Source organism: Vipera ursinii (assembly GCF_947247035.1).
Source record: "Vipera ursinii genome assembly, chromosome: 2".
NCBI lineage: Eukaryota > Metazoa > Chordata > Lepidosauria > Squamata > Viperidae > Vipera > Vipera ursinii.
The window spans coordinates 259,480,116-259,506,082 of record NC_139513.1 but is presented as its reverse complement, the minus strand read 5'-3'; the positions used below and the strand labels follow the sequence as shown (position 1 = coordinate 259,506,082).

The window sequence follows — 25,967 nt, the reverse complement described above, 5'->3', positions numbered from 1 at the left end:
GTTTTGGGAAAAATAGGAGAAGGAAGGAGGACTAGATGTGTTTGCTGCCTTGAGTTATTTGTAAAAATAATAAAGGTGGGATATAAACAAATAACAAAATAATATTTGTAATCTGGACAGTAATGGCCACAGGCATTAGTTTAGATTGTGATAAATGTAGAAAAAGGACTAGGCTTGTGATGCCGCAATGCAATACTGCTTTTTTCTGTATGATCCCTTTCTGCTGTAATTCTGAGGAGTTCATTATAAATTTTAAGCATTTTACTGAAGACAATATTTGACTTCATGGATAGTACTAAAGCATAATGTAGTTTTTATGGTTACCGCTTTGTATTTATTTATTTATTAAATTTATTGGCTGCCCATCTTATCACAGAGTAACCCTGTACAGCTGACAATATTAAATATTTTGTGAAGTTAGACACTGTAGTTTATAAACCATGATGTATTAAAGCAGACAACTATGCATTATTCAGTGAATGGTGGTAAGTAAAACAATAATTTAGCATGATGGGTTACCCCAGTTTTGTATGTCACTTTTTTGAATTATTTTGAATATTTGAAAGTTCTATACAATAGTTCATTGAGTTGAAGAGAAAACAAGCATATGGCTTTCAACTCAACGTAGCTGAGTTCTGAAAGAGAAAAGACTTTTTTCCAAATTTGTTGTATATTATCTCTCTGTGTGATACTGACTGCGTGATACTAATTGTGCAAATGTATTTATTTATTTGGAAAACTTATATGCCCTTCTATTTTATACATGATAATCCTAGGCAGCTCATAACAACACTCATAAAATCTGAATAAATAAAACCCACAAAACCTCACAATAGCATCACGGATCCCATTACACTGCTATAGTATCCAATTAATTCCATGTTTACATTTGCATTTGCTGGGCTAACTTCCACCTTAGCATAATGCCTGGGTGAAGATCTTCATATTTCTCCCAAAAGCTAATAGGCTGGGGACTCCCTGAATTTTAAGGGGAAGCTATTCCAAAGTAGTCTGACTTGCCATGAAAGAGACACAATTCTAAATACCATCACAAATAATGATATTTAGGGAAACAAACTTGTGATATCACTAAGAGATCTTTTTGACATTTTAAACAGTAAGACAAGAAATATATGGATAGCCTAGAGATTTTTTTTTAAAAAATGGGACTTATAGTTAAATTGCCCCAAACAAAGAAGATGGTACCCCCAAGGGTCTAATTATTACTAGAACAAGAGAATGAACTTATTTATTTAAAAAACAGTTTGTCACAAGTATATTAAACCCTCCCTCTCTCTCACACACACATGTGTGTGTCTTTGTGTTTGTATTCATGTGTGCACTTTTTTAAATATACCATCAATTTCCAGACTTATCATGATATAATACAATGTATGCATAATAAAAGATATATTAGTTTTGATTATCTCATATGTGTACTAATTTGATGGAATAAGCTATTTTTTTTCCTGTCAAGTCTTGTATTTACTAATATAAATTATGTTTCAGGAAGGTCTGGATGATTCTCAAGAGGCTGGAGTCTCTGAAGTATCAGAGGTGATTCGTTATGAATATCATGTTCTATATTCTTGCAGTTATCAAGCTCCTGTTCTCTATTTTAGGGCAAGTTTTTTAGGTAAGTGCCTTCTATATCAAGCAAATATTTAAAAGATACATAATGATATAAATTTTGAACTTAACTTAACAATTAAATAAAAAATGAGTAAGTGGTTTATGATTCATTTTATATACATATGTCAGTATCTGCAAGTATCAGTATCTTAAGGGTAGATGATATCATCTCTGCCTGAAGAAACTTGATCTTTAGAATTCTGGCAGAAAGCCTAACTGTGATCATTTCCTTTACTTACCTTTTTTTAATGTTAAAAATATGGGGAGATCCTCATGAATGGAATATTTGACCTTGAGAGTTATTGAGGTCACTGTTAGGGGCTTTTAGAAAAAGTCACAAAGTTTTAATAATGAAAACAAATTAATGAGGTTTCACTGTTTTGTGCATAATTTTTAAAATGATTCCCAAGGGTTGGTTATATATGTTGTTTTAACGTATATAATTTCTTAGGTTTTTTTTACATTGCTTAGAAAGGTAAAGAACTCAATCTTGAAGAAAAATTGTTAATTATTTTTAATCAACAGATGAGAGTAGCTTTTCCGAACCATAGTTCTGTCCAGATGTATAGACTTCAATTCTCAAAATTTCCCAGACAATTTGAAGAACTAGTTTGGAATATTGGTTAAGGTGTTGACTGAAGAACCAGTCAACTCTGAGTTCTAGGCCTGCTATGGCCATAAAAACCACCTGGATAACTGAGTTAGTCTCTCTACTCAGGAGACAAAATATTAGGCATGTTCTCTGCCTTGAGGTACTAATAAAAATAGATAATAGTAACAACAACAACAACAATAATAATAATATAATATAATACATTGAAGCACCACTTGAACACCATCAGCACTGACAAATTCATCATCAGACAATTGCAACAGGCAACTTTATGTCAAACAGCTGATATCCTGTGATGATACCTCTAATATTATCATACATCAACATCTGCCTATTTCACATCTTTGGGAAAGACCTGATAGGTGGATACAAATTGCTAATCCAGTCTGATCATCCAGCTCAGACATGTCAAACACAAGGCCCGGGGCCCAGATCTAGCCCGCGAAGTGGTTTCATGTGGCCTGTTAAGCCATCCTGGAAACAGTGAGGGAACGGCCCCCACTAACTTGGCCCTGGCCCAGAGACCCTCCTTCTGCCAGACACCCTCAGATCTGTCCCACTCCTGCCCAGGCCCCCTTGATGCAAACAATGTAGAGCTGGCCATGCCCACCCAGTAGGCCATACGCACTCTAGCCATGCCCACCCAGTAGGCTACACCCACCCTGGCCATATCCACCCAGCCCCTTGAGGGCAACCGCAATGCTGATGCGGCCCTCAATGAAATTGAGTTTGACACCCCTGATCTAGCTGAGGGCGTGATGAACAATAATAATATAGATAGATAAAAATGCCAAATCCAGTCTAAACATGACAATGAAGGATCCAACAAAAGGAAACCAGGCAACTATAGGCTAACTGCCAAATTCCTAACTGGTGTGGTAGCTAATGTCAGGGCTTTTCAACCTTTTCACCCATTGTACCACTTTTAGAATATGGCAACATCCAAGTACCACCAGTCGCCTAGCAAGGTGTCAAAAACCTGATGACCCCCCCAAAAAGGAAAAAAGTGATGAAGTACAGGTAGTCCTTGACTTACAAGAGTTCGCTTAGTGACTGTTTGAATTTACAATGGCACTGAAAAAAGTGCCCCCCAAGCCACAGCCGTGCAAGACACCTGCCTGCAGGACGGTGGCGCTCTTCCTCTTGTCCAAGGTTTTCATTGTTGTGAGCATTTCTGTTGAGGATTGGGAGCGGGGGTGGGGGGTGTTTGGTTTTTATTCCCCCCGTCTGCTGGTTGGTTGCAGCAGGTTTTGGTCACTTCACATGACCCTGGGACACTGTGACCATCATAAATATGAATCAGTTGCCAAGCATCTGAATGTAAATCACAAGACCCTGGAGATGCTGCAACATTCCAGCTCATCGGCGCTTCTTCTGGGCTCAGCAGAAGCACCAGGATCAGCGCCGAGCTCCAGGTGGAGCTTGGTGCTGATCCTGGTGCTTCCACTGAGCCTTGACAGCCCCGAAAAAGTGCTGATCCTGGCACTTCCGCTGAGCCCTGACAGCCCTGCAGCGCCAGCCATCTCTCGCTCAGGCTTGTGCGGTGCTGCCACCAGTTCAGCTCATTCTCCTCCCCCGCTACCACTTTTCTAGGATGGTCGTGTACCACCTGCCAGGTGCCAATGTCCCACAGGTGGTACCCATACCACTGGTTGAAAAGCCCTGGCTAATGTAGTCCAACATCTAGTTAAAAATAAGCTTGTTCCATCAGAAAGGGTACTGCCCAAACAGCAGAGGACAATAGGACAGCTCCTAATTGACAAGATGATTTTAGAAAATTGCAATATCTTTAATATTATTAAACAACTGCCTATCCTAAGTCATTGGGAAAGACTCTATAGATGGACGAAAATGACAGATTTGATCTAAACACTTGGGTGACCATGCAACTAACAATAATAATAAGGAATACCAGGAGTTGATACCTGCGGGAAATCCAAATTAGGACTTAAATGATTGTAGTACTCTCTTGTCTGTGCTCTACAATTTTCCATCCAAAGAGTTGTTCCTAGGATTAGGGAGTTTGAAATCCTGAAATCATTTCTAACTTTAGTTTCCTATATAGCAGCATCATTAGCTTTTCTATGTGGGATTATCTTGCTTTATCTAGATTAACACATCTGAATGTTACTAGTGATATCATTTTCTTTTTAATTAAAAAGTAGCTTAAGATGCACTGAATGTGCTTGCTAGATTTAATCACTTGCTGCCTTATATTGTTTAATGGCTTTTAATTTTGCCATGTTAGCATTTTAACTTGCAAAATTGGAAGAGGAAATTTTAAAACAAATCTGGTAAAAGAGTTTTTAATCTCAGGTTCATATTTTTGCACATGGTAATTTAGGCTATATTTGCAATTTAGGATGTAAGAAATGAGATGCATATCTCAAGCTGTATTGCTTGTAATAGTTTGCTAACTTATTGTGAGATTATATCCTTGTAATTATTATAAACCTTTGACAAAGTAGCAACACACTGTTGAAACCTATTTGCAGGTGGGCAAGTAATGAAATGCTTGCTGCTTAAAAATATAAAGTAAGAAGCCGATTAATTTAGCATGTGAAAATATGTCAGCTTTGTATTCACTGGAACAACAGTACTGCATTCCGTTTGGGTGAAAGTGGAGGGTGGAATGGAAAGGCTCCTGCGGTTGCAGGTACTGTATAAGGCAAGTTTCATCCCTACCCCCATTTTTTAAAAGTATGCTATTTTCACATAATTAGTATTCACTATATAAGCAGTTAATCACCAGAGAAGAGCTCCCAGAGACAAAACAAGTTGTTTAGCTTGTCAGCATCAGGGAATCAGATGTGTTGAAACATGATTCCATATAGCTGGAGTGGATATTACAGAAGCTGATAGGTGATTTAATGCACCATCATTATATTGCATGCCAACAGCTCCCCTTGCAGTACAGAATTTTAATTGTTCCTGAAAGTATAATTATGTGCTCTAACATGTTTGTTGGGAATTTTTCCATAGTAGAAAACAATAGCTTTTGAAGGATTTTCACAATTAACTCTGACTTCCTTCTATCTTACATTTCTTCACTAAAATGTAGGACCAATGCAGAGCTAAAATGGACCATTTCCCTGTACAGTTTTGTTTAAATGCCCTGTTGCATTTAAAGTTGCAGAATTGTAATTCACAGAATGTGTTTCTTTTGACAGAATGGCAAAGATAAATCTAACATAATGGAATCATTCAAATTAAAAAATGGTTAATATCTTCACTGAACAGTTAGTTGTGAAGATTAATTCTTTCATTATTTAGTAACTCGGTTACTGTTTGTTAACAGTAATTTGAAAATAACTCATTTAGTTGGATTTGTTGATATAGTCTTAAACTTGTTTTAGTAGTACGTGGAATGTACAGATAGAAAACAACGCTTATATAGTACTAATAAAAGAAAGCATTTAATGCCACATTTCTTTCTAATGTTATACACACACACACACACACACACATACACACCAATCAGTCATGGATATTAAGTAAGAGTTTGTGATATATTAACACTGTGATTGGTATATTATATCTTGTATTGTGAATATTCATCCAATAAAAAGTTTCTCTAATGTGAATATTATTAATTTTCTTTCATTTTCAAAATAATTAAAGTCTTAATTTCTTAATCTTTGGTACAGGTAGTCCTCAGTTTACAACAGTTCATTTAGTGACCGTTCAAAGTTACAACGGCACTGGAAAAAGTGACATGACTATTTTTCACAGTTGCAACCATTGCAACATCCCCACGGTCGCATGATCAAAACTCAAGTGCTTGGCAACTGGCTCATATTTATGATGGTTGCGATATCCTGGGGTCCTGTCATCCCCTTTTGCAACCTTCCGACTAGCAAAGTCAACAGGGAAGCCAGATTTAGTTAACAATTGTGTCGCTAACTTTACAACTGTGATAATTCACTCAACAACTGAGGCAAGAAAGGTTGTAAAATGGGACAAAGCTCACTGAACAACTGTTCTGCTTAGCAGCATACATTTTGGGCTCAAATGTGTCATAAGTGGAGGGTTACCTGCACTAACATTTTGTCATAAATATAATAAATTATTTTTATATTGCTAATTGTTTATTCTTCCATATGTAAACATTATTCATATTGCATTATTTATATATCTGTAGGATTCTGGCAGCACTTTGTGTACTTTATAGTAAAGTAAATTACAACTATGACACCAGAATCTCTATGGAGATTCTCAGTCATCGAGGTCATGGTTGTTCCAAAGGTGCTTTTTTCACGAGGCAACTGGACTTTCTTGTTTTTCTTTGAAGATATTTCACTTCTCATCCAAGAAGCTTCTTCAGCTCTAACTGGATGGTGGGGAATGGCAGGATTTATACTCCTTGCAGACAGCTGATCATTTGCTTTCTTTTAGCAAGTTGTTGAAGCCCCTGGAGGCTTATCTGTGTCATCAGGGTCAGCTGAGTAGTGCAGATGGGTGTGGAGCCTTATTGAAACTGTTGAAAGGACTCTGTTGTAGACTGGAGATAGATGATGTCGTTTTCCTCTCCTCTGTTGAGAGTGGCCTGTTCTGAATAGTTATCAGAGCTGGTATACATGTTCTTGCAAGAAAATGAAATTATAAATACTTTTAATTTTTTTTACGTAGAAGTGACTTGTGTAGCAGCAATTCTATCATTATTAAAATTAATAAGAACATTATTACCTCACCACATCTAACAGTTCTTGAAATGTTAAGTATAAATCTAAAGATTCTTTTGAACTCCACCACTTTATTCCAAATTTGCTATTTCCAAATAAAAATCCCAACTAACTGGAATTAATTTTAAAACCGTTATTTAATTATTTAAAAATTGGAAGTAAAAATTATATATTAGTAACACACTATAAAGTGTTTTTCCCCCCATTTATTTGTGTGATAGTAATGCCATTACAGTAGTGTACATTAAAACAGACAGCAACTTTGAAACAGATACTGTCTTCTGCTTTATAGAAGAGTTTCGGAATCAGATGGACAGACTTTGCAATCTTTTAGCCTTTTGAAGGCAAGGAATTGATCCTTTATCCAAACATACTGCTCAGCAATAAATGCAATTTATGTAGCTGCTTTTCTGTAGTTATAAAGACTTCATTCTAGAATAGGATCAATTCAATCAGACAAAGAATACTTGAAAGAGAATAGCAATTAAAACATGAAATTGTGCATTACCATATCAATAACAGATACTCATATTTATCTAAGCAAATTTGTTTTACTTAATGTCTGGAAGGAAGCCAGTCATGACAGATGTAAAATGGAAGTTTTGCAGCAGAAATCATATCTTTTTTTTGTGTTTAGCATTTCCTATTAAAACTAGTGCTGTGCAACAAAAATTCTTTTGCATTTGCTTTAACCACTTGCCTTTAATCTGATTAAGAAGAAATTGCTTTTTGTAACTTTCTTACAAAAAGAAAGTTGCAGGAATATTCTCATGAAATTCTTGTACTTACTTTGTTTTATAAAGTGGCCAAAGAGAATATGTTGACAATCTTTCTTTCAATGTATAATCATCTTTCCAGCAGTCTTCAACTGCCTTAGTTTCCTATAATTCAATTAAATCCCAAAGGAGACATCTTGAGGAAACTCCTACAATGGGCCTTTTTCAAAACAGGAAATGTGAGTAGCAAGAAAGACTGCAAAGTGAAAAAATATCCATAGAAGAACTCTTGATCATCTCGGAATTATTAAGTAAATTCTAAAACAAAATGAAAGGAAATACACAAGCACCTCAAGAATGGAATAGGAAAATGGAAAAGTTCTAGATAGAAGATAGCTTTTGGGAACTTGGAGGACCAGATTTCTGAACAGTAGTAATTAAAAGGCACATAAAGAGCCTTTTAATTACAACTTGTTTTGGTTGTTTTATTTGTATTAGTAACTTGATAGCTAACCTACCAGTATTTTGAGCTTATTTTCTGTTGTGACACATTCCAATTTTCCTATACAGATATTAGTTTCCAGTATTCTCTTTGCTTCTTTCATATTGGTTTTGCACTAGACATTAGTGCTGCTAAATAGTAAACAGAATGTTGTCCTCCATTTTCAGTATGTTAAAAAAACTGAATCTGATGGCAACATGATTTCAAGTCCTATCTAAATATGACATTCAAATGTTAATTGGAGGAATAAATCTTGTTTATTTCATGAAGATGAAAATGTCAATGGAATAAGACTATCACAGTATAATGTCCTTCTGACACCTGATAAATGCCATGATAATGACAGATTGGGAAAAAAATTAAAATATTCTCTCATTTATCAAAACCAGTTCATACATTTGTTTCAATACAGGGACTTTATTTTATTAAACAAAGGTGATGTAAGAGTGAGGGCATAATCAATATTGCACAGAGGATCTTGTTGAGGGTAGCTATCGTACCATTTAGAGTTACTTAAGTTACCAAACAATGATGAATAAAGTTAGACATCCTTATTTGTTTGTCTCTATACAAACAAACATCATGACATTATTGCTGTGATTCTTTGAGATTAAGAAGAATTAATGTTATCATCACTGTTAATTTTGTTTGTTTGCTTTCAATCATGTACATTTTAAAGATTAAAAATTATATAGAGATGTTATAAACAACTTCTCACAATAGATTATGTGGATTTCTTTTTACAGATGGAAAATCTTTAACATTACATGAAATATGGAAAAGTGTGCATGAATGCTATATGGATCGCCTCTGGCAAGGACCATGGGATACGATTACGCAACAGGTTAGCTATTTCTGTTACTTGTTTGGAATTATTTGTTTGAGGAATCAATTTTAGAGGAAAAAAAATTGTTATTAGTCCATTGAGTAGGATCTACTATGAAACATGTATTCGTTTGAATAGAAAAGTTAATAACTAGAAAATAATGTAAAGAGTTTTTAGATTGCTGTTTTTTAAGCATAATACTTTTGCCAATCAATTAACTACAAATATGTATTTTCTAATTTTACTATTGAGCATAGTAACAACACTTCAATGATCATTTATCTTAGAAAATAATGAATCATAAGGAATTCCTACCTGATTTTGAAAAATAATATTGTAACACAGAACATTTTAGCTTTCCTCCATCCCAAAATGTGCAACTGTCCAGAGATCTTGGGCAACATATTCATGTAATAATCAACAACAGCAGTAATACATAAGAAGTTTTGATTGATTTCTATTGTGGTTTATACATTTTACCACTGTACTACAGAAATAACCTATTTAATAGATCCTATAAAGAGGCAGAGCTGTTCCGAATTGCAGGATAATAATCATGCCATTAGTTTGTATATAATTCACTATATTGGGAAAGTAGCCTTTAAATGCATGGTCATTTTTTCTTTAATGAGGTTGAGATATAGAAAAACCTAATTTTGGAATTTTCTCCTTGTTTATATCTTTTCAAGAACAAAAAGGAACAAAAAAAAGATTCACAAGCTATAAAATTGAATGAGAATTTTTCAAAGAAGTACTAGATTATTAGATTAGTACTGCAAAAAAGGTGATTTTATATGAGTTTAGCATTTTAAAATAATGGTGGAAATCAAACAAATAGTAAATGCAGTCAATATAAGAATAATTTAAAATAAACAGTTAATAAACTTTTTATGTAATCTGAGAAAGACTTAAACTAATTTTGACAGACCATTTGGAGAAGAAAGAAATTATCATTAATTCCCAAATGTCTCATGTACCACCTTAGGAGGCTGCATTTTTTTCTAGTGCAGGAACCCATAAAAATAAAATTTGAATTAAAGAAATGCTGACAGGATGCTTTGGAGTGGGCATGGACATGCTGTCAGCAGTTCCCAAGTGCAAAACAAATAGTTTCCTGAGATTGTGTAGTATTGTGTAAGTCTAGGAATAGATGCCACTTCTTAAGAAAAATACCAGAAGGTATGGCTCATACCCCCTGCTCCCTCTGTAAAGCATTTTTTGGCTTCAGATCCAAAGCCGTGCACATCCCTCATTTATTGCTTTCCACATTTTATATGCCAGATGCAGTTAGGCTGAAGCACAAGATGGTTCAAGGTGATTCAGTTATACTGATATGTGGGATTCAGCTGGCATATATACAATTACTTTGGCTGAAAGTATTTTGCATTCTGCATGGAACTAATAATTGAAGCAGTGTAAGGGAAAAGAGGAGCAAACATATAAGCAGTCTGATTGTACTGATCCAAATGATGTGTTAAATTTCTATCAGAAAATTTCTGTCAAAAAATATTTCTAGGACATTCTGTTCACTTTTTTCTAGACTCCAGTGCTTGAGTAAACAGAAAACCCTAGTGGGTTTTGGTAGTTAAAGTTCTAAATCTAGAACCAGGTCTAAATATTAAGTCTTTCAACTAGGAACCTCTTGAGGAATAGCTGCCAGTAGAACTATCTCCTGCTTTCAGTTATTTTTCACTCTGAGAATAGTGGCCTGAATATTGGAGTATTTCTGCAAACATCTCAAAGGGTAACTCAGTACCCAGTAATTAATATTAGATCAGAGGCAAGTTTTCAGTTATAATGGTTATGTTCAATATACAGAAAGGCACGTATATATTCATGTGAAGATTGATACACTGCAAAACAGACTTTCCCAATCTGGTATCCACCAGATGGGTTGACTACCAATTTCATAATTGCTTAACAGTATAGCCCACTGTGATATATTTTATATAGTTAATAGGTTAATTAAATATTGGACAAGGAGAATGAATGGTCCAATGGGAGAGCATACACTTAAGCATGTAGAAAGTTTCACGTTTTCATTTTTTGGCAAATTTAAAAAATCCTTTTTGGTAAGCCTCCTCAAAAGCATGTTACTGGGGCCTTATATCCCTAGTTAATGATTCTGGAAGCTATTTCAGCATTACATCATTTTGCTCATGTGTATAAATTAGCATCAAGCTGGACTATTTTTAACATTGATCCAGCTGATACTCTTTTTTAGTATGTGGTTAAGAAGCTGAAAGGCAAGCTTTTCTAGTAGTATAACGGTGCTATCCATTACATCATTTAATTTATGGCGGTGTTGAGCAAAAAAATCAATAAATTATTTCTAAAATGTCAAGGATGTTCATAATACTGTTTTTTAAGGAAGCAAACTCAAAACTGTTTCTGAAGCTTTGATGTAACAGTGCTAAGGCAATACAAAGTGGATTCATGATACAGTAGAGTTTAAATCTTACACTTACATCTTAAAGAAAGTGTATAAGATAGCTATTCATTCAATAAACATTTTCCTGGATGTGCTGCAGGATTTTGTTAATAGAAAGATTTGTGTATAGTGTACCTTAATAGAAGGTTGTTAGGATTTCTCATTAAATGCCTGATCAATTGTTATCAGCAGTTGCTATAGTGCAGGGCTTTTCAACTTTTCACAGATTGTGCCACTTTTAGGACATGACAATATTTGAGTACCACCAGTGCTTAGCAAGGTGTCAAAAACTTGATGACTAAAAATGGGGGGCATTTTGGGTTTTACTGATTAGATTCATTTGTTGTTATAGAAATGGCTAGTTTATAATATTATGGAAAAGTAAAAAGTTGAGGTTCAATGTTAATGCTTCCTTCTACTGCAACAGAGGAAGTCAGAAGTCAATACCTTATCTTTTTCCCTTCTCCCCCTAACCTTTTTCCCTTTTTCCTCCCCACTGTGTTCTACTGTTTGCTTTTGTATTTTTGTATTTTATTCTATAATCTAATAAAATGTTACAAACTGTAGAAAAAAGTAAAAAAGTACCAGTTTTAATTTCTTCGGTGGCAGTTCCTTTGCTGAATCACTTTCCCTTTGCACTGACAAACTATGATGAATTTATCCATATTTACTAATATGCACCACTACCAGCTGGCTGGTCAGCCCTTCTTCTCTCCCTCTCCTCTCCTTCCATAGTGTAGTAAGAATGCAGCCCCTAGTTCCTTCACTGTACCCCTAAAGACACAGGAATCAAGTACAAAGCAAAAAAGGCTCACAAAAGCCTCCCAGAATAAAGAAAAACTCCATTTTTTTAATTTAAGCTGCCTCAGGCGTATGACAATGTTGCAATTGCAAAAGCAATAACCTTAAATTAAACCTGTTTACCTACAAAGAAAACTTGCTAAAAGCCATAGACAGATTCAAGATAAGGGAGTAAAACTAATTAAATTTGTTTAAAAGGATTAAACCTATGGAAGCCAACACTTTGGACTTATTGCTAGCCTTTGTAAAATATAGACTAAAATATTCCAATAACCAAAACACATAAACCAAGCCTCTGAATTATAAAACGCTGTAAAAACTGTACAGAAATCATTATAGTAACCAATCAAGCTGATAGCTGGCCCAGAACTAAATAAACCAACCTCCTTTCTGACTTGCTCGTCTCCCAGCTTTTCATTTCATCAGCACTGATTGCATTCTCCTGGCTGGAGAAAATGAACCAGGGGACCTTTTCTTAAAGCAATAGCTTCTTCTTCTTCCCTGTCTCTTTTCCCTCCCTGCCTGCTAAGCTCTCCTTCCACAACTTCTTCTCCATCCCTTCCCTGCCCAAACCACCTCCTTTTATATCCTTTCCTCTCCTCCCCCACTTTTCTCTTCAGTTCACCTCCAGCTAGGGAAGCACTAATCAGCTGGAGCCCTGCAGTGCTCCTGGGGCTTCTGTCCTGTAGCTACAGCTACCTCTCCCTGAGGCTTGTGTCACTTCAGCTCATTCCCCTCCCCTGCTACACTTGTTTAGGTGTAAAAAATCCCTGCTATAGTGCACTAGCTAGAACTTCTGTAAAATCATTTGTAGTATCAAAACTGAGGAACACAAACATATAAATATGCTGACCTTGGTTTAATTCATATTTTTTATTTCCATGAACAAATTTGAAACTTAAGTTTGGAGGGGCCATAGGTACCAATATATCCAAAAATGTGTTGTTCTGTTGTGCTAATTGAAACTTTCTACTATACAATCACTCCTGGAAATCAAAGAGTGGATTTTTAAAATTCTTGGGGGCACAGATTTTCAAATATGTACTTCAAATATTTATGAAGCATTTGTATAAATGTAAATCTGAGTCAGAGTCATTTTCATATATACTTCTGTTACTGTTTCTGTTTCAAAGTTGTGGAGAGATAAGATGATAGACAAAAGCAACAAAATTCCAAAGTTCATTTTGACATGGGGCCTGCCATCATCCCAATTAAGGCTTTAAAAAACCTTCAACTGAGCATTGGTGCCAAAAGTTTTATTTCATTTGCTATTTGGGAGATTAAAGAACAAACTGGGAGCCATAAACCTTATATATGCCAAAAGTGGCAATAAATCTCGACTCTCCAGACACTTAAACCATATTCAGGTATTGTTTATAATGGGAACTCAGATGGATAACAAGCTAGGTTAGTTGCCTTATTGCAGACAAGAATAAAAGCAAATACCCAGAGATGTGCCATCTGCAGTACATAAAAATATCTATTGTATATGTTGGTGTTCTAAGTTAAAATTCTAGGTCTTTATCTCATGTTTTTCTGAGTCAAAGAAAATGAATCTGTTGACTTCGTGGCCTTCTGATTGAGAGGCACCTGCTCAGTTTTGGCATAATAGTTCTGTCTAGCATGGGAATTGCTGGCTCTGCCTTGGCAGATGCATTCCTTATACCACAGGTGACTTTCAAGTGTGCTATTGTAATCCTTGACATACCATGAAAATTCTGATGATGCATGATAATTTTAAGCTATACCAACACATTGCTTATTGGGTGAATTAGGTACGTACATGGAAAGCATGCTATGGCTTGCCTGGCCTGCTTTAAATAACCTGTTTATCTTTCTAGAAGATCAGAATAGAAGATACAGATAATTCACTGAATATAATATTATTTAAGGGAAAAGAAACATTTAATGTATTTAATGGCTGATTCACTGAGAGCATGATGAGCTGTCAGGTGAACCTAAAACAGTTTATAATTTTATATCAATTCTTTTGCTAGGTTTTTGTTCTAGATGATTTTCAAAAATCTTTAGGAAGGAGCTTTAATAAATTCCTGAACAAGAAAACTGACAGATTGTATTTTCATTGTGGATTATATAAATATTGCATTGGTAGTTTATGAAAGACACACTAATCAATAGCTAATAATAAAGGAACTTGAAGAGATGCTTTGCAGCGATGTTGATGTGAATGAAGTGCCCTTCTTCAAAATGCTGAGGCAGCCATGTCCTCTTGAAGGTTAGATTCAACTCAAATGTTTATCTTTTTAAACAGCTATTAGACATAACAGAAAACAGGGTATCTATATGTAAGTACACTATGCCACTGAATGCCAATTGCTGGAGGACCAGAAGACTATTATCCTTACAGTTTCTTTCCTGGGAAAGTTCTAGTTCAGTAAATCTTAATTTCTAAATTCTAAACTTGAAAAGGATGCACATAAACTATTGGGATTTGTGCATGAAAACTCAAATAAATTCAACAAAGATTATTTTCAAGCAGAGGTTACTGCTTGGAAGAGTGATGCTAAGAAGACAATGTTCTGTGTTAAGTCAAGATCTGCCATGCTTACACCCACAGACAGATAAACATAGAGCTACTTTATAGTGGAATGTTTATTCTATAGTATAACTATAGACAACCATTTTGGTTATCTTTAAAAGTATGATTATTATGATTATCATTATTATGATTATGATTGTTATTGTTGTTGTTATTATTATTGTTGTTGTTGTTGTTTGCTGCTCATCTCATCAAAGAATTTCCAGAATTTTTTTCTTGCTTGACCTGTTACAACAAAAGCATTGTAAAAAATTAAACTATTACAGTCTCATTCTTGAAAGTACATGTTTTTAGACAGGAACTTCTGAGACAAAATTCATCCCTTAATTCTTCCTTTTTACACTTTCCAGTAGATACTTTGAGTTAATTTGTATTTTGAATCTAAGTTTTTCTTAGTGTCGCTTTCTTCCACACTGTTGTAATTGATGCATTTCCTCAACTTCCGATTTACACAAATTTTTCTGTGTAAAAACTAATTTGAGTGATAAAGAATCTGGTCAAACTGCGTTATAAAGAGTCCTGTGGTTCCTCAAGAACTTGATGCGGTACTGTGAGAGATTGTGGGATTAAAAAAGAAGTTCACTTGAATATAGCCAATTTTGTGTTACTAGAGATTTTCCTTTAGATATGGGAATTTTTTAAAAAATGAGCAGATTCCATGGTCTAAAAAAGTTTGAAAATTCCTGTTCTATCCTATACTACCAATACAATACTTGTGAGTGATGATTTCACATACAATCTAGTTCTTTGCTGTCAGGAATATTTTGTTTAGGTAAACCATACTTTCCTTAGTATAATAAGTACAGCTTTAAAAATTATCAGTGTTCACATTAAAAAGGTCATGAAATAACTATGTAAGTATAGTAATTCATTATATCTTCTTTTACACTTTTCTTTATTTGTGCTGTTTTTTCTATAGGAGCTATTACATGGACTTCTCTTAAGAAGCAAAATTTGCCAAGTACTTAGAAAATGCTGCATAAAAATAGCAACATAATATTAATTATGACTCAAATGTATAATTGCTTCTACTTTTTAGAGAAAACTGGAGTTCTAGAGTTTAAACTGAAAAATTGGCAGACCAATTTTTGTCATTAGAATTGGCACTCATTATTTTTGAAAAATAAACAGACGATATATTTTTCAGCACTTGCCAAAATAAAATTAATCAGTTATCAATGTTTTACTACCTTTGCATATTATTTTAATGTTAAATTAAAATAATTCTAAAGTTGTGAGATGTGTTGAAGGAGTTAAGAGGCAACCTTGACAAGTGTAACAATCAATAAAATAAGACAATAACGCAGCATGATATATATATATATTTTAAGTGTTTGTTAGGTATTTAGCAGTTTGGCGGGTCGAATCCCGAGTGCCGCGTAGCAGAGTGAGCGCCTGTTACTTGTCCCAGCTTCTGCCCACCTAGCAGTTCGAAAGCATGTAAAAATGCAAGTAGAAAAATAGGGACCACTACGGTGGGAAGGTAACAGCGTTCCGTGCGCCTTTGGCGTCTAGTCATGCCGGCCACATGACCACGGAGATGTCCTCGGACAAGCGCTGGCTCTTCGGCTATGAAACGGAGATGAGCACCGGCCCCTAGAGTCGGAAACGACTAGCACGCATGTGCGGGGGAACCTTTACCTTTACCTTTTAGGTATTTAGAATACCTTGCTAACCCAAGGTATTTAAAATACCTTGCCTAACCCAAGGCCATCAACAGGCTGTAGTCACACAGTGACAGCTCATATTTGTGTAAATTTTTTGGAGGGGATTGCTAACAAAGAATTAAAGGGAGACTGATATAGCTATTTCAAACTGATGAGAACAAATAAGTTTGAAATAGCTACCGTATATCAGTCTCCCTTTAATTCTTTGTTAGCAATTCAAAAAAAATTTTTTACACACACACACACACACACACACACATATTTGTGTTATTATATTATTATATATATATAAACAGTGATTAAATTAAGAAAGATTACATTGCTAAAGTAGTGGTAACAGAAAGGCTATGAAGTCTGGTTTTTAAAATGATATTATAATGCTGTTGCTCTGTAATACTAATTAAAACACTGCTTCAGAAATATTGAATGTATATTTCTGGAATTCTGGATGGTTGATGAGCTAGCATGTCTCGAATGAGCAGAGACAACTGAATGACCGAAGAGTAAACTGATCCTACATGTAATTAGTCATAGAGCCTTGGTGGAGCAGTGGGCTAATGCCTCCTTAAGTAACACCAGCTGCCTGCAATTAGTGCAGGTTCGCATCCCACCAGGCTCAAGGTTGACTCAGCCTTCCATCCTTCCGAGGTAGGTAAAATGAGGACCCAGATTGTTGGGGGCAATAAGCTGACTTTGTAATAATGCCGCTTGGGGTGTGTGTGAAAGCCCTAATAAGCAGGCATATACATAAAATGAAGGCTACTGCTAAGCTTGTAAGCCGCCCTGAGTCTTTGGAGAAGGGCGGGATATAAATGGAATTAAACTAAATTAAACTAAATATGTGGGAATCACATTGGGAGAGAGCAAAGTGATATAATCAAGAGACTAGCTGAACCCACAGCAAGAATGGGTAGAGCAAGAAGCACCAAAGAAATCTCCTTAGTATATTGCCTTGTAAAGGATACTGGAGGAGAGATGTACAGATAGTCTTCAATATGTTCTTACATGATTAAAGAAGATAATCATAATAAATCACAGAGAAATAAAATTCTAGCACTTTAATTCTATCATATATTTAATATTTTATATGTTCCTATACACTATGATTTAGCATTTAGGCTCCCCGTTTTGTATGCAAAAAATGTTAGAGTTGAAATGTGCAGATGAATCTTTTGCTAGCTGTCGGGCCTTTAGAAATTCAAATAATAACTGTGGAACACATTTCAGAGTTGCTCATGTACACAAAGGCCATGCTAAACTGATGCCCCCAAAGTTGCTTTCAGAAATTCCTGTTGATTAGGGAAATCTGGAGTAACCTGGCAGATGAAAACATTCAGCTGGACAGAGATGCTGGAATGACAGAACCAGTTTTCTGAAAGTGTGATTTAGGGAGCGCTCTTTTGGGGAATACTAGGCAAATTCCTAATATACCTATGGTGGACTATAATACAAGATGCCATTTCATGAAAATATATCTTTATCTATGGAAGAAGGAACTTAAAACCAGTGAGGAGTTCATTAGATCCTGTATATAACATTAAATCACAAGATGGCTGAATCTTGAGAAGGAAGTGAAGAACAAAAACGTTTCTTTAGATGTATTATTGGCAAAATATTATAAATACAGGTTATTTCAATATGATGTTTAAAAATGTCTTTATATTACTAAAATTCCCCTTGTTGTGACCTTTTAACTGAGAGAAATGGTGCAACAGTTTTACAACCAAGATACCTCAAATGGGCTAATGTGTAGAATGCATTATTTGTTGTTTAGTAGCCGTTCAAAAATTCTGAAGGACCTGAAAAAGGGACTTATGATATGTATACAAAGTTTTGATGTCTGACCTCCCAGTCACCTGACCACATTTTTGGTGCTCAGCAACTGGGGCACATTTGTAGCTATTTACAGTCCCCAACCTTTGCGGCTTGACAGCCTGGCTGGGGGGGGGAAGAGGGGAACTGGGCCACACGAGGTACAAGGCAGTGCACATGCATGGGCAGCTTGACTTGTGTGAGTGGCAGGATGGCGTGTACGTGCGCACAGCTCAACTTGCACAAGTTTTGAATTGCGTGCATATGTGCTGGCCTGCTGCTTCTGCAAGTTGAGCTGTCCACATGCATGCACTGGCCCAACATTTGCACAGCCCACTTCCGAACAGGCCACAGCCTGGTAGTGGGTAGTGGGTCCCAAGATCATGTGGCTACAATTTATGATTTTGTTTCAGAAACCAGTGTTTATTTCCACATTCTGACTCATAGCGAACAATGGGTTCACTTAACACTCATGGCAATGACGCCTGGGCTCAATGACGCCTGGGCTAAGTCGAATAATACCAGTACTTAAGCCTTTCATCTGTCTAGAGTAGTCCGAAAGGTCCTTTTTCAACAGGCAGCTGGACTTTGTTTTTCCTGTGAAGACATTTTGCTTCTCATCCAAGAAGTTTCTTCAGTTCTGAGTGAAGAAGCTTCTTGGATGAGAAGTGAATTGTCTTCAAAGGAAAAACAAAGTCCAGTTGCCTTTTGAAAAAGCAGCTTTGGGACATCCATGACCCTGATGATTGAGAATCTCCATAGACAATCTAGAGCAGTATTTCTCGATCTCAGCAACTTTTAAGATGTGAGGAGTTCAACTCCCATGCTGGCTGGAGAGTTCTGAGAGTTGAAGTACACACATATTAAAGTTGCTGAGATTGTGAAACACTGGTCTAGAGGAAGTAAGAAGAACAAACAAGATAAAAGCTTGAGAGCAAATATCTATCTCTAGAACCAGTTCAATTGCATTCAGGAATAGTGAAGAACTTAGTGGATAGTCTGGTTGCTGCTTTATGAGAATGGAGAAAAGCAAAACTTCACAAAAGTGGAGAGAAGACATTCCAACCATGAACAGTCCTGTCTATCTGACATTCATAGTGATTACCAAAGGTTACCACAATGTTCTTGTCCATAATTCTGCCAGGCAAATTTTATTTCAGGTTTTAATGGAATAACTTCCTTACCAGTTTGTGGGAATGCTGTATACATATACTGTATATTTTGACTTTAGCAAAACATTTGATAAAATACCTTATCATGCTGATTAGCAAGCTAGTTAAGTGTGGGCTAGATGTCATAGTAATTAAGTGGATACATTAATTATGGCTCAAAACTCCTACTGAAAGAATGCATATTAATGGATTCTCATAATTGGAGAGGGGTATCAAGTGCAATGTCTCAAGGATCAACCCTGGTTTGTTATTATTTTTATTAATGATTTGGATAAAGTAGTGAAGCAAATGCTTGTCAAATAGGCAGATGATGCATACTTGGGTAGATTAGTTAATACTGTGGAAGGCAGAAATTCAAAACAATATTTATAGATTGGAAAAAGTGGGCTAAAAGAAACGGAATGAAATTGAATTCAGATGAGTGCAAAATTATATATGTAGAAATCCAAACCAAATGAACAACTAAAAGATGTTACATAGAAAAAGCAGGACCTGTTCTTTCTTGCTCCAGAGTCTGATTCCAACTCTATGGTATATATTTGTGTAAAAATAATTTTGGCTTGCTAACATCAGTCAGAAACTCAGAAGGGTATGGCTGACTGATGAGAACAAATAAGTTTGAAATGATCATATCTGTCTCCCTTTATTCTTTGTTAGCAAGCCAAAAAAAAACTTCACACACACACACACACACACACGTACGTACGTACGTACGTACGTACGTACGTATGTATATGTATATGTATATGTATATATATCCAATGCCATAGACGTATCACGATACGTCATGATACATCACGTGATACGATCAAGTTTGACACCCATGCCATAGAGGGATTTTTATATCTGGAATATTGAGACAAAGCCAAAAGACCAAATATAGTATCTTATATTTAGGGGCAAAACAAGAACAATTAATGCATATAAAATGAGGAGATTTGATTTAAGAGTAATATAGATGGAAAATTTCTAGATGTCTTAGTGGATCAAAAACTGAAAATGAACCAGCAGTATTACACATTTGCTAAAAATATTAATGCATTTAGATATATATTAAACACGATAGCCAAATCACAAGAAATAATTGTTCTGCTCTATTCTTTATTAATGAGGCTACGTTGCATTATTTGGAAATTTATCAGGATTATCATTTTATTGATTTAAAAAATGAAAGGTGTGACAATTTTAATTTCAATTAAATTATAATTGATCCTTTTCAATTATTCTAATTAACACCCTCCCAACTCCTCAGCCTGAAAAACAGATGAGATACGTGGGGTACTAAAAACAAGTTGAAGTACAACCATTTTCTGCTGCCCTTAATAAAAGCTTGGCATACCTCTGTGAATGATTTTCATCAAAGCTACATCTTGCAAACTGGATGAGACAGGATGTTTTGGACAATAGTCCCTTTCCACTGCAGGAGAAATGGAGTGGCCATAAATGCTATGATGAATGCTCCAAGGCAGTTTAATGTAACACTGGAGAAAATAGAAGCCATTACTACTGGAGAAGTTCCAGTTATGACAGGGAAAATAAATGGTGCTGTTATAGGAAATGTACCGATAACAAAATACCTGCTGTTTGGGGGAAGAGAAGTAAAACATACAATACCAGCTATCCAAAACTAATTACCTTGCTGTATCCATTACCCAAAAGTGACATTTGTTGTTAATTGAAATTTGACATGGATAATATTTCACGTATTATTTTAGGCATTATCTCACTGTATGCTTACTCTTTAAAGTTGTATAACCTCTTTGCAAAAGGTCTGGTTATGGGAGGAATGAAGATTGCTTTCTCAGGAGGTAAAAAGAATGATTCATATACATTTACATTGATATCTGACGGAAATGATTTAGTGGAAATCTTGTATTTAGTCAAAATAAGCATAAGGGATATGAAACCAAAAAAAATTGACTCTTCATTAAATATTATTTTTTAATACATTGCCAAAAGAAACTTACACCATCACATGTTTTTAGATACCAAACTGTGCATCAATAAAAGCTCTGGTTTTTTTTTAATATCAGAGCTGTTATTTGTCTGTTTTCTCTGTATGGATTGCTGCATTGCAGAAGATGAAATTATAACTAATTTTGCATGTCAGTGCAAAAAAATCCTGATACGTTCATAGTAAAAGCTTTTGAACAAGAAAATTAAGTGAAAACTTTTGTTTAAAAATCCATGGAAATTAGAAGGGGTAATACAAATGGGAAAATGAAAATATTGAGAGAAATAAATTTACAAACACATAGTGGACAAGCATTATAATAAAACCTTTTTGATTTACATGTCATTATCCACTTTGTAGAAACAAAATGGTTACATTCTAGAAGAAAACATAATATTTGATATATTTATTCCTGTCCACAAAATATTTTTGTTTTTCAAGTTGTCACATTGTCTCAGCCAAATTTCAGATAGATATTAATCAGAAGGCAATCCACTGAAATAGCAATTTCACTCACAAAAAGATCAAATTATGACTGAAATAATTTTTTTTCCAGTTAAATGGGTTTGTGCTTATATGGATCAACGTGAGTCATGTTTCATTTCTGTAACATACGCAAATCTGACATATGGAAACCAAATTTTACCATTTTTGTGTGGGGAGAATCCTTGAACTCGCATAATAATAAAAAATTCATATAGTTGTTTTTCAGTTTTGTACTCTGGAATTTTTACATCAGTTATATAATCTTCTTTCCCATTTACTGTGCTGTTGTTTGTTTCTTTGATTCTCAGCCTTATAGGTAGTTTAGGCAAAAAGAAAGTATAAAGAGTTGCTTCTGGAGCTATTTCAAGAGTTATTGGTGCATGGAGGGACAGAAGAATTGGTTAGGAGATAAGCCATTTAAGGGGGAAATAGCATCAAATATTTAGGACAGCCCAATTTTCTTCCACTTAATACTTCCCTAAACATGGGAATAAGGCTGATGGCATGGGCCATCAGAATGTATATGTTTTGATTCCTGCAATTAAAAAAGAAGAGACCATTCTTTTCCAGTCTGTTGTTAGACAGTAACTTTGTCTCCAGTCAACTCTGCTTTAATGCATCTGAATTGTGCCAGATTGAAAAAAGTTGATACACTGGCTGTTTAGCTGTGTCATAGTAATTAGAGAAAGGACATGTACTGTTTGTTAGAAACTTGATTTCAGTAAGTTCATCTGAACACTTGTATTTACACCAAGAACATAAGATTATTTTGATTAACTTTGAAAGGTGGTATTGTTGCTACTATTAATATTATGCAAACATTTGATCAGGAAGCTTATTCTGCAGGGATTTTTCATCTTGCTTAGAATTTAATGGAAATATTTTTAAAATGTTTAAATTGTAGACAATTATTAATTACAGTTTTGTTTATCTTGATCTATTTGATCATTTCATTAATTCACTTTTTTCATTTATTCCAATGTTCCTCTTCTCAACAATAAAAAGGGGCTACTTCTAATAAATAGTAATAAATTCTAGTATTATTATATATATATATATATATATATATATATATATATATATATATATATATATATATGTATGTGTGTGTGTGTGTGTGTGTGTGTGTGTGTGTGTGTGTGTGTGTGTGTGTAGTACATTTCTATATACTATATACTAGTAAACTGCAATAAATTGTAATAAATAATATAAATATTCAAATTAATATACTAAGGGCTACATTCTGGAAATTAGCACTGTCAACATCCAACCTTGAAAAAATTTCCTATGTACAAAATCTTTTGGAGTTAGATCAGCATATCACATATCTGTCTTTCCCAAACTGAAATGCTACAGGAATTGATAGAATATCTACAGATATGACAAGTAACAGAAGAAGAATCTGTAAAAGTTCTACCAAACAATGTCAGCAAATTTGGAGAACAATTTAGATTGGAAGAGGTTGGTTTACATACCAGTACAAAAGTATATTTCACATATTAAGCAATACTCAGAACCATCCAACACAGATTAAAGCTCTCTATATAAAGGGAAATGCCAGATGACGAAGCTTAGCCAAGGAATAAGAAATGTTGGTATTGATGCATGCTCCATCAGTAAAAAATTCTTTTGCAGAAGTGAAAGAATTCCAATAAATAGTCAATATGTGTTGGGAAATGCCCACCCACAGAGGGAAGACGATTAAGCAGGGAATTAGCTTTGAGTCATTGTTCAACCACAAGACATATAAGATTGATCCCCCCCCCAAGCCCCATGGAACCTTATCTATCTGTTCCCAAGGGAAGGCAAGCAGTCTGGGGAGATACCTAAATTATAAGCAGATTGCAATAAAGTAGTTTATGGATCAGGGGATAGATGGACAACTCATCAAATTTGCAGATTGCAGCAAGCTGGCAGGAATACCCAACACTCCAGAAGATTGGCTTAAGATACAGAAAGATGTTGACAGACTTGAACATTGGGCGCTATCTAACAACATGAAATTCAGTGGTGAAAAAAGTAAGTTTCTACAATTAGGCAAGAAAAACCAAATGCACAGCTATAATTAATAGTAACTGTGAGAAGGATCTTGGAGTCCTAATGGACAATCACTTAAATATGAGCCAACAGTGTGCTGCAGCTGCCAAAAAGCAAACACAGTCCTAGGCTGCATTAACAGAGGAATAGAATCAAGATCACAGGGAGTGTTAATACCACTTTACAATGCCTTGGTAGGACCACACTTGGAATACTGCATCCAGCTTTGGTCGCGACAATGTAAAAAAAGATGTTGAGACTCTACAAAGAGTGCCAAGAAAATCAACAAAGGTGATTATGGGAATGGAGGCTAAAACATAAAAAGAATGATTGCTGGAATTGAGTATGTCTAATGAAAAGAAGAACTAGGTGTTACACGATAGCAGTGTTCCAATATCTGAGGGGTTGCCACAAAGACGAGGGAGTCAAACTATTCTACAAAGCACCTGAAGGCTGGCCAAGAAGCAATGGATGGAAACTAATCAAGGAGAAAGCAACTTGGAATTAAGGAGAAATTTCCTGACAGTTAGAACAGTTAATCAGTGGAAAAACTTGCTTCCAGAAGTTATGAATGTTCCAAAACTGGAAGTTTTTATGAAGAGACTGGACAAACATTTGCCTGAAATGGGTTTCCTGCCTGAGCAGGAATGGGCTAGAAGACCTCCAAGGTCCCTTCCAACTCTATTATTCTGTTAGTTACCTTGAACTCTGCATTTGTGGATCTGGTCACTTGCGCCTGACAATATGTGCTTTGTTGATTATAGAAAGGTCTTTGTTTGTGTTTATCATGACAGTCTGTGAAATGTCCTTAGAAAATTAGAGTCCCAGAACTTCTCAATGTATTCATGCAAAATCTATATTTTATATATTTAATTATTTAATATATATGTTTAAGTTTAAGTTTATTGAATTTATATACCGCCCTTTTCCCATAGGACTCAGGGCGGCTTACAAAGTATTTAAAAACATCAATACAATACAAGAGTTAAAAACAGTTAAAATAATTAAATTTGATCCCTGGGGGGGGAAACCTCTCAGCCTAGGCCGGAAAGCTCAAAGAGCCAGGTCTTCAGGTCCTGGCAGAATGACTGAAGGTCGGGGGCAGTCCTAAGCTCCACGGGCAGCTGGTTCCACAGGGCAGGCGCACCCACTGAGAAGGCCCTCCCCCTGGGTGTTATCCGCCAGCAGTCTTTTACAGGTGGCACCCTAAGAAGGCCCTCCAAGTGGGAGCGCACAGGACGAAGGGAACTTGATGCCAGCAGTAGGTGTTCCCTCAAATATCCCGGACCCAAGCCATTTAGGGCTTTATAGGTCATCACCAGCACCTTGAATCTCACCCGGAGGGCAACTGGAAGCCAATGTAGCTCACGGAGTAGATTAGTATATGTTGCTCATCTGAAATATATAGGCAAAAGCCAGAGTTCAGGCAGAACATGGCAATATGTCCTTGCTCCAGCTCGGCAAAGGAGTGAAAAAATGCCATATATTCTCTTCTTATTTAACATGTCATTTACTCATTCATTCAGCCTATATATACTCTGATTGCAAGAAATTAAATGTGGGTTTAAAATTGTAGGAGGAAACATCAATAACCTGTGGTATGCTAATAATTCTCCTCTGATTCCAGGCTCTGGTAATAGAAGTTGAGCACAGTGTAAACATGGGGATAAGATTATATTTAATCTTAAGAAAAGCAAACTAATAACAGGTACAGCAGCCAGTCATAGATATGATGATAAAGATACTGAAGTGATAGTTAGTTTCTGCTCTTTTGGATGGACTATTAAGAGTAGCACAAATTGATACTAACGCTTGGTAGGAGAACATAAAATGATATAAAGATGCTTTCAATTGGCTATACTTACAAAGAGCAAACTTGCACAAGCAATGGTTTTGCCTGCAAGACTATGTGGAAGTTCAATAGAAGGAGTATTGATAAATTTGAACTTTTGTGTTGGAGAAGATTCTGAGAATATATGGGTAGCCAAGAAACAAAAATCAATCCAGATTTGTCACTCAAGGCCAAATGACCAGGGACAAATTGTCATATTTTAGATACATTATGAAAAAACCTAT

At 35.5% G+C, this 25,967-nt stretch overlaps 1 protein-coding gene across 2 annotated transcripts in view; it reads left to right on the top strand.

The window, feature by feature from the left end:
• ATG10 (autophagy related 10) overlaps positions 1-25,967 on the top strand; it is a 115,475-nt gene that overhangs the window by 77,813 nt on the left and 11,695 nt on the right. For both annotated transcript variants that reach the window (XM_083357266.1, XM_083357267.1), the window contains exons 4-5: positions 1,510-1,636; positions 8,892-8,989. In XM_083357266.1, the coding sequence (XP_083213392.1) occupies positions 1,510-1,636; positions 8,892-8,989 (225 nt within the window). The remainder of the gene's footprint in view (positions 1-1,509; positions 1,637-8,891; positions 8,990-25,967) is intronic.